This window comes from Globicephala melas, chromosome X (genome assembly GCF_963455315.2).
Source record: "Globicephala melas chromosome X, mGloMel1.2, whole genome shotgun sequence".
Taxonomy (NCBI): domain Eukaryota; kingdom Metazoa; phylum Chordata; class Mammalia; order Artiodactyla; family Delphinidae; genus Globicephala; species Globicephala melas.
This window is the reverse complement of record NC_083335.1, coordinates 62,938,733-62,948,664: the sequence shown is the minus strand read 5'-3', so window position 1 is coordinate 62,948,664 and position 9,932 is coordinate 62,938,733. Positions and strand designations below refer to the sequence as shown.

General features: G+C 37.7%; 1 protein-coding gene across 1 annotated transcript; it reads right to left on the bottom strand.

Annotated features, from left to right (window-relative positions):
- Positions 1-1,383: 1,383 nt before the first annotated feature.
- ITM2A (integral membrane protein 2A) lies at positions 1,384-7,406 on the bottom strand. Its single transcript, XM_030848848.2, has 6 exons — positions 7,122-7,406; positions 3,529-3,660; positions 3,055-3,252; positions 2,707-2,817; positions 2,314-2,464; positions 1,384-2,164 (listed from the first exon to the last, which is right to left on the bottom strand). The coding sequence occupies exons 1-6, from the start codon at positions 7,230-7,232 to the stop codon at positions 2,076-2,078; spliced, it is 792 nt and encodes a 263-aa protein (XP_030704708.1). The 5' UTR covers positions 7,233-7,406; the 3' UTR covers positions 1,384-2,075.
- Between the last annotated feature and the right edge of the window lie 2,526 nt (positions 7,407-9,932).

Below are 9,932 nucleotides of genomic sequence, written 5' to 3'. Positions count from 1 at the left end.
ATAATAAATCCATAAATTTCTTGTTCTGTGCTATTTTATGTCCCTTTTGCTATTATGAATAAAATATTTTTCACCTGTTTGTATTACTTTTTTAATTGGTTGTTGGTGATATAAAGAAAAGCCTTTGGGGGCTTCCCTGGTGGTGCAGTGGTTGAGAGTCAGCCTGCCGATGCAGGGCACACGGGTTCGTACCCCGGTCCGGGAAGATCCCACGTGCCGCGGAGTGGCTGGGCTCGTGAGCAATGGCTGCTGAGCCTGCGCGTCTGGAGCCTGTGCTCTGAAACGGGAGAGGCCACAACAGTGAGAGGCCTGCGTACGGCAAAAAAAAAAAAAAAAAAAAAAAAGCCATTGACATTTGTTTATATTATACAGAATCTTCTTATTGATTTTAAAAGTTTTCAATTAACCCACTAATGTGTTATATGTAAAATCCCATGGTATAATAATCATAATTTCATCACCTTTTAAAAATTGATACTTGCTATTTGTTTCACATATTATGCATTGACCTGAATGTCTAAAACAACATTGAATAGCTACAATAACCAGCATCCTTTCTTGAATATCATCTTTAGTCATGATGCTGACTATTTAAGATAAATATGTAAAAACCATATCTCCCTTTTCCTAATTTTTATACTTTTATACAAGGAATGGGTGTATAATTTTATCGAATTCCTTTTGAATATTCTCATTCTCTATTAGGAGACAGTTCTTGAATTTTTCAGCTACTGTTATTATTTTCTAATTATTGCATGCTTTTTTCCATTTTAAAGGTTTGTGTAATTGCTTTATTTCTAAATTCTTGAAAAATATTTAGTTAATGTATTTTCTTTTTTTTTAAAGAAAGTATTTAAGGCTATGGATTTGACTGGGTACAGTTTTAGCTACCAAAATTAATCAACAATCACTACCAGCAGGTGATCAGTGATATCAGGAACAATTTTTAACCTAACACAAAAGAAAGTGTCTAAAGTACTGGCCCCCTTTGTATGGAGTTTATACTCTTAGAGTAGAGATCACAGAATGTGAAGTTATTAAAAGTCATCAACATCTTATCCAAGGTTAGTTCTTAGTGACCTATTGTAGCTGTATATGACTGTTTAAATTTTTATGAAAAAGGAAGCACATTAAAGGTTTGAAATTGCTATGGTCCTGAAGGCTTTTAACAAATAGTTGAATTTACATGTAACCTAACTATGGGGTCTTTATAAAAGAGTAATTGATATAATACCAAAAGAGGGGTAAAATATGAGATTATAAAATATAAATGTGTAGAGGTGGGAGTAAAGGCAAAGCTAGGCTCATAATTTTAGATTTATTGCAGGTACACCAAAGCTAAATAAGTAACGTAAATTGTTCATATGAAGTATCTCTCAAATGAGAACCAGTGGTTAAATATGGTAAAATTTATTATATGGTTGTAGAATTCATACAACCTAAATTCCTTATAGCATTTAGCACTTACACAGTTTTGTGGAATTCACAATACGGTTATCAGTGAGAAAGAATCACTGCATTAGTGAAAATGACTTCTTTATGAAAGTTTTTTACATATAAATCAGACCTATTACAGAGCACCTGACAGAAATGCAAAGATGTAATTTCTAAATTCAGGAAAGTTGCACAAAATGGAAAACACTTAACAATATTAAGTAATTTGACATGCTTTACACAAAACGTCAAAAACAATTTTAAATATTTTAAATTTGGAACATGTTCTACCATATGATTAAAGAGCTTATTTAAACACACACATACACACACACAAAGGATGGAATTCATTGTCAGGGTGTTAGCTGACACATTCATGCTGCTTTCAGAAATCTAAACCCTATAAATTCAAAAAAAAGACATAAGAATTATTTCATTTCAGTTTCAAACAACAAGCAGTGCCAATTAAATTAAAAATTGACAAGAGCTTGCAGTGGTTAGTAGCTTTTTTTTCTTTTTAATATAAGCCATAGAGTAAATGCATGAGTAAATATCTTGAGTATCCCACACACTTTAATGTTGAAGTCATATTATAAATCTCTGACTTCCTGTTACTAAGTGTACTCATTTTCTGTTGCCTCTTACTCTTGACAGATCTTGGTCTCAACAATAAATTCGTTGGGGAAGTGTCTAATCTTCCAGCACTTATCAATGGCACGTTTGTTGAAACCTGTGAGGAAATGCACAATAAAAGTGGCTTTTTCATTTTTGTGTAAATAAAAATATATCTAGATTTGCTCTCTACTTTTCCCGTACCCCACCCATACTCTACTTCACTGTCTCAACAACACAGGGTGAAGGAAGAAATAAATTGCCTACCCAGCAAGAGGTCTCTTCTGCGAAGGCGGAAGGACTTGCGGTTGTTGCAAAGTTGATAAATAAATATACCAAGGTTACTAACATCACGAATCTCCTCCACAGCAACCAGGTCTTCACGAACCACGTAAGTGTGAGGCAGGTATTTGCCACTCTAAAAAATTTTTTTAAAAGATTGAAAGAGAAATTCTTAAAAATGCTATTTAATTTCTCACCTATAGCAGATATACTTTTTAAATAGAGTTTATTTTTAGAGCAGTTTAGGTTCACAGAATATTTTTTATTTGAAAATTATTTTAGTGAAATGGAATGTTTTGGCTCAAATAATTAATTTTAAAATGAGGAAGCAATTATTTGTAATTGCTTATATAAAAAGTTGACATCCAAAATACATACTGCCAGTTTTCCAAAGAGCTCCACTAGATTCTTTGGAGGCATAACAATGGAGGTATTGAGGGGCATCAGATAGCAGTTCCCCAGCAGCAAATCCAGGTAAGCAGTCATGCCCTGTTGGGGAGGGGGAAAATGTTAGGCATGATTCAGAGAGTATCAATGCTGCAGATTTTCCAATGACCATTAGAACAAGCAGTTACAACCTTTCAAAATCAACTAATGTATACTCAGTAGCAAAAGAATGAAAAAGGCTTTGCTGCAAAAAGTTGTATATTTATGAACAAATTTAATACCAATAAACTTACGAAAAAAAAGAAAATTCAGAAATACCTATAAGAATGAGAAACCCACCTTTTCAAAGTCGTGAATAATTGCTGCAGGGTCACTATGAGAGAAACTGGGGACAGGCACATCAATAATTGCGATGTTGTCATCCTCACGAATGTCAGCCTCTTCCGTCACAGGCAGGAAGTAGGGCTCTCCTCCTTGGAGGGAATTTGAAGGGTCCTCAGAATCAAAGAAGCACATCTCTCCACGGTAGATGGTACTCTAAAAGACAAAAAGGGAAAATCAAAACTTTCTAACACTCACTCCCGTGACATTTGAATAATTTCTCAAACTCATATCAGTTCGTTGTCCTGTTTATCAAGCTGAGGATTATTGATTACAGTTATCACCATAAAGACAAATCAATTTTATACCAAAAGGTAATTTGAAAACTTTCCCTAAATCTTCATTTATCTGGGGGCCATGACAGAATTATTTGTTTTCGCTAAATGTATAGCAATTAGTAATCCAAAATATAATAACTTTCATTAATATTACCTTGGGCATGAAGTACTTGTAAATGCAGGCTCCACCAACAATAAGTCCTGCCAAGATGAATGAAAGGCCTAAGAGAGTAAGCATACATCTCCCAGAGGAGCCCTCTTTTTCCTTGGCAGCAACTCGGAGTTCCTATTTATTAAAAAGCAAGATCAAAAACAAAAAAAAAAACAGATTGTGCTTTTAGACACATAGTTGCTTTTGTGTACAATTTATCACCCTTGAAACCTAAGATGTTTTAAAAAGATGTTAATTCACCCTAGCCTAAAATCATTTCAAGACACTTTCTGATGTTTAATAGATGTGAAAATCTCCAATTTATAACAACCTTTTTCTGGCATTTCCAAACCCAAATATAGATATAAAGTTATTTCAAAGTATACAGTTCTAAAATCAGCTGAAAATAACCATTCATTTATGCAATAAGTTATCCTCTTTAAATAAATGGAAGCCATTACTTTTTGGACTTGTACAGTGATATAATCACTAACTTTCTGGAATACAACTGTTTCTTTAGTATTTTTTGTACATCAACTAGTTTGCCAAATTAGAGGTGAATTAATACCCTTTGGTTTATTAACTGATTTTCAAAAAGCTGTTTTTTGAAAATTAACTTTTATAGGAAGGAATTCTATAAAGTAGGTATATACCGTTTCCCCCTATTTTAGAAATTAAAATATTGAAGATGAGATCTATTTCATAATATTCCTAAGTTTAATGAGAAATTAGGCTTCCTAATATCACCCAATATTCTATGGCTGTGTATTGCTTGAATGAAATAACGTTTTCTAAGTTCTGGGCAAAACAGTAGATTTAAAGTACAGTCATAGCTAGGCACAAAGCTTTGAGTGTAACAGTGACTGTAAAATTCTGTTAAATCCATAATTTGTTTAGTAATTGGAACAAGGGACTCCAAAACAAACAAGTAACCAATTAGCTCTGTACTCTTCTCAGGGCAGTGGACCAAGGGGCCCTCCAATCTCATTCTTTTATGTCACAATATGCCCTAAGCAGCAGTATTACTGAAGGGTATAATGAATGAAGTCAGCAAATCTATTCTCTTATAATCAGAGGGTAAATCATTCAGACTGGTATGTAAATAGAATTGCTTTAAGTCTTTCTGGCCATTAGCTCTTTTCCATAACTACTTAATGAGAATTAAACTTTAATTAATTTGGTGAAAGCAAATACATAGATTCTAAGGAGAGGCAATCATCTCATAAATGGCTTCAAAAATGATTTCTCTTTAAAATTCAAAGAAATTTGGTATTCAAATTTTCTTAGCTACGTTTACTTAAGTTCAAACCCTCCACTAATACTCTATAAGCCTTGAAGGTTTTCCTTGTCCCAATAATTTTCAGAAATTTAAAATAATTTTTATTTAAAAAATAACCTAAGATTAACACTACAAAGCCTATAAATTATGATTGTGAATCCCTGTAATCTAGAGCTAAGGGCTTAGAAATTATACTTTGGATGATTAAATTGAGGTCCAGAAAAATGAAGTGACTTTCCTAAAAGTCACAAAAATGACTTAGTTCGAAATTCTCAAAGGAATTAATTAATTTATTTTTTCTTGTCATTGAGATACGACAAGAGCAATCTGCACTGCAATTTCATTTCTCCTTCCAATATTTCAGGGGGGTTATTATTAAGCAAGATCTAAGTATTAGAGTGTCAATTTCAAAATTTCCCACCATAGTAGGCAAGATATGGAAACAATCTAAATGCCCATGGATGGATGATGGACTAGGAATAAGGATTTTTTTTTCATTTAAATTTGCCAAACTTCAGTGCGGTAGGGGCTGTCACTTACCACAGCTCATTTCCCTCTGAACTGTATTTTAAAGTCATTGTACACAACCTCTGACATACTATTTTGTTGTGTTCAATTTCTGATGAGCTGATCAATACATCACAGTACAATGTGCCAAGTATTATTAAATCAGTGTCTTACGGTGGCCAGGTCAGGATCCTGTCGTATGCTTATTTTTGTTTATTCCTCATAACACCTCAGGCCTGGTAGAAGTATTGCTTGCATATTAACTGAATTCAACAAGTCATGGAGTTTGTGGTGATGTGGGAAAATAAAGGATTATTGTGTGGCTATATTTAACTACTGGCATCTAATTAGAACTCCCCTAAAAAATCTGGCCATATTTCCCTTACAAAGTAAGTAGGACAATTACATATTTGACCTTCTACCATTTAATCAAAACCTCAACAATGCAAGGGGGTGTTTTTGAGTTCTGAAATGTGTCATACACAACAGCTAGTTTGATTGCTGGGTTAACTATTGAAAGTTTCCGTGATAAAAATTCTGCAAAAGCTCATTAGCTTTGCAAATTGTGTGCATAATCAGTTTTACTACATGGATTCTCATTTCACTCAGAGATCTTTTCAAATCTCCACTCTGAACACAAAAGTTTAAACTTTATAGAGAGAACAAGACAAGTTAGGGCAGATTTGCAAGCTCCAACAATGCACAGATTTTGTATAACAAGAAAAAAATACGATTGTGCCTTTTAACATTGAAATTTTACTGAGGAAAATGAGGAGTAGTTTACAGACACTGAAAACGTGTTAGATGTTTAAAGGAGATAGAAATTAGACTAAATGAACAATGGCTAACATTTTTGGGGGGAAAATTCCCCCAGTTCCTGGCAGTGCTAGAAGATTAAATTACAAGGTCAGACTTGCTTCAGATCTTTCTGTGGGGGAGGGTGGGCAGAGGGGATATCACTCAAAAAGGAAGTACTGTACTATAAAGAAAAACAAAAGAGAAAAACAAAACCCCTCAAAATTTCTTTTACGGAAGAGTGTTTTCTTTAGGAAATGTCACTCTGAAAACATACAAGGCTCTTGGAGTAAGAGGGCGCAGTGAACATCTCAAAATCTAATTAAGACTAACTTCAGTTTTGACAGCTCCTTTACAGAATGCTTAACACCGCCTGTGACCAGGGAGAAACTGAAAATATACACGGGCGGGCACAGACACACACTTGCCCCAACCCATATCGCATCGAGTCGAAGCTGCCTTTTGCCCCCCGCCCCATCTCCACAAACACTCAGGGATCCTAGAAAGCCTTAAGATTCATAGAACTTCATACATGTCGAAAGGAAAGAAAGAAGAGTTAAATCTCGTGTCCTTGCTCACCCTGCTTGTCCTCTCCGCCCCTGTGGAAGATGTGTGTGCCCCTGGAGCTGACCGGGTGACGTGCCTCTCTTTGATCTCTAGCTACCCACATGTTCCCCAGGAGAAGGTGACATCTGGTCCCAAGAGTTCTCCTCAAACTCCCTCCAACATCCCTCCTCGATGTACAACGTGAGCTGGGACCCACGGAACGTGGCGCGACGCACGGAGATGCTAAGGGACTTGGGGAACCGCAAGCGGAAGGTGGTGCGAATGGACAGAGTTGGGGTGACCGGGCAAACCCAACAGACAGCACAGAGAGCACCGCCGGAAACACAGGAACTCCGCAGCAGCTTTCATTTTGTCCTTTCCCACCTTTCCCCTTCCTTCCCCTCAAACCACCCCCACCCCCACCTTCCCGACCCTGGCAGGCAGTCAGGGGTGGAATGGGAATTGCTACCTTGCCGGTCAGGATCTGAGCTCGGACCGTACGGCTTACTAGGGCCTCCACGTCTTGCTGCGCCTCCTCTTTTTGCACCGCTGTGGGTGTGTTGAAGGCGATTTTCACCATGGTGAATCTTCGGGCTGCGCCGTAAGGCGCTGCTCGAATCAGTGTCCTGGGCTGCAGGTTGGAAGAGGAGAAGATCGCGCTAGCCCTAGCCGCACCTTCTTTCTCCTTGTCTGCTTTTACACTACTGCAAGCCCAGGTCTGGGTATACTTATGACGCAGTCACAAGCTGGGTGGGAGACCGTGGGCGGGCCCAAGCAGGGGCCGAGGGAGGAGCGGGAGGGTGTCTAAGTACTGGAATGGGGGTGGGAGTTGACAGTGGGAGGAGAGAAACTGGGTGGAGCCAGTGGACTGGGACTGAAAACTCCTCACCTGCACTCCAGGCGTGCTCCCACCTCGCTCTCTGCTCCCTCAGATAAGAGCAAGACAGGAAGGAAGCCTGCTGTGTCGTGTCTTTCTGCCTCTGTACAGGCCACAATAGCCCCTGTCCCTGATTCTATTTTCCCAAACTTGGACCTGGCCTCCCGCGGGGCAGGGAACTGTAACTTGGCACCAGTTCAAGCTTCCTCCTCTCTGCACCCAAAAGCACAGTTCCAGGACTTTTCTGTACATTTACAATAATACCTTCCTTTTAAAAAACACTCAGAAGCACGTTTAGAATTACTTGGTTCATTCTCTCAACATATTTTTTCATTCCTTGACATCTCTTTGTTTCGTAATTTTAATTTCCTATCACAGAGCAATGCTAAATCAGAAATACAGGACACCTGCCTCTTCAAAGCCCATTTTGCAGGTAGGACATGAGACAGAGGAGTATGGAAAGCTCATAGAAAATCCCTGAAATATTTCAGATCTTTCACTCTCCGAGGCCAGGGAATCCAGACCAAGGTCTCAGCCCAGAACTTGTTTCTTTTCAGCCACCAGCTGTGAAATCCACAGCGAGAAAAGCAGGGATGTGTGTGTACCTATGTGTTTAGGGAGGTGGAAGTGTGGTTGGAGATAGAAGATAGAAAATTTAGCCAGATGTTAACCCAGCTCTAGTGAAAAAACAAAAAACAATAATCTCAAAGGGGCTGAGTTAGAAACCATTTTTGGAACATTTACATGAGCAGCCAGTGTAATCATACCATTTCTTAAAAGTCAGTTCTCCCTGGTTGGTGACAATGATAGAGTACCTTTCCATATGAAATTCATGCTGTGGAGGTTGGTGACTAGGGGTAGTAGTGGTAAAGGGTTTATAAATAGTCCTGCTGCCAAAGACAGTAGAGGGGACTGTTTTGTGAAGATAATAACACTTACCCCAAAAATCCGGCTTGTGCTAGAGAATCCCTCGTCTACTCATATACTTATTAAAATGACTTGAATATGTTGAGAGTCACCACCCCTCTGTCCTAGAAATTCCAGGTTGTAGTTTTTCCCACCGAGGTTTCCTTGGCTCTGAAGTGCATAGCTGTGGCAACTTTGTGAAAACAGCCTTCATTTTCTTGGATAAGCTGCAGATGGGAAGGAAGATGGAAGGGAACAGTGGGGAGCCTGTGCCTTATACAGGGCCAGATGTATGAGTTTGCTTAGAAACATTGGTGTTGTATGTTCTTTTACTTATTTTTTGCTCAAGTGTGGCCATTATAATTTAACATTTATGAGGTAACCTTTAGTGTAGACTGAGGAAATCTCAACTTCCTAAGATGTTTCTCTTTACAGTTACTTTATGTTTGCCATCACCTTTATGATAATTCAGCCTAGAGTCTGTGCTAGTCTGGCCCTGTGATCCATAACACACAGATGGTTGAACCAATGGTTGCTCTGACACATCTACCTACCAAGTGCAACGTGCTGGATGGAATAGTAATGTATTATTTTAGTGTATCTTTCCTGAAATGTGGTCACACAGAAGGGGCAAAGATTATTTCTATTTTTCAAATGAATAGACCCAAACTCTCATAACAACCAATGGAGTATATGATTAATTGCTAGGTTTGTGACATTGAGCAAGTCACCTCATCTCCTTGGGCCTCACTTTCTCCTCAGTAGAATGGTAAAATATTTTCATGCTGCTGCTGTGAGGATCATTTAGGATAATGCAAGAGGAAACACATTTTAAATTATGAAAAGGATAGAAGAGTGAAGTGGTTGGTTATGCTACAATTCTTATTTTAGTATGTAACATAGCCAGGTTTCAAGGTTATAAAGATAATCTATTTTTTTTTTATCCTTCAACTATTCTTTAACTTCTAGAGCTGCTTAAGACCCCACAGTCTCTGAATATAGATCATCTTGGAAAAGGTCAGACTTCTAAGAATAGTCACATAAATTAGCATTTAACTTCTCTGTTGAATTTTTAAAGCTTTGGCCATCTTCTGTTTCTTAATGCCATGCTGTATTTTAGGAATGTCACCCATGCATCTCTAAGGGCCTTTGCTGATGTTGGACATATGTGCTATAGGCGTGGTCTCAAGTTAACAGATATTGCTGTTATCCTTTCAATATAAATATGTAATGCTTGTGTTAGAATCATAGAATAGCAATAACGCCCATCGTTAGTGCCCATTTATGAAAGGCAAATATTTCCTGCATGTTTGTTTTTTTAATTTCAAAATGTAACCTGCTACTTGCTCATTGGGCTGCAACCAGTATAGTGAACATATTTCCATCTAATAAAAAATGGTTCTCATTGATTAATCTTTTTCTTGTACTTGCTCCTTCCCAGCAGCAACTTCTTGTTTCTCAGAATCAATTTCTCTCACTTTCTTGTCTTTGGAACTG

Coding starts and splice junctions, on each gene's coding strand:
- ITM2A (XM_030848848.2), bottom strand. CDS start 7,232: ATGGTGAAAATCGCCTTCAACACACCCACAGCGGTGCAAAAAGAGGAG. Junction 3,661..7,121: donor CTCAGATCCTGACCGGCAAG/GTAGCAATTCCC, acceptor TTTAATAAATAG/GAACTCCGAGTTGCTGCCAA. Junction 2,818..3,054: donor TTATTCACGACTTTGAAAAG/GTGGGTTTCTCA, acceptor CCTCCCCAACAG/GGCATGACTGCTTACCTGGA.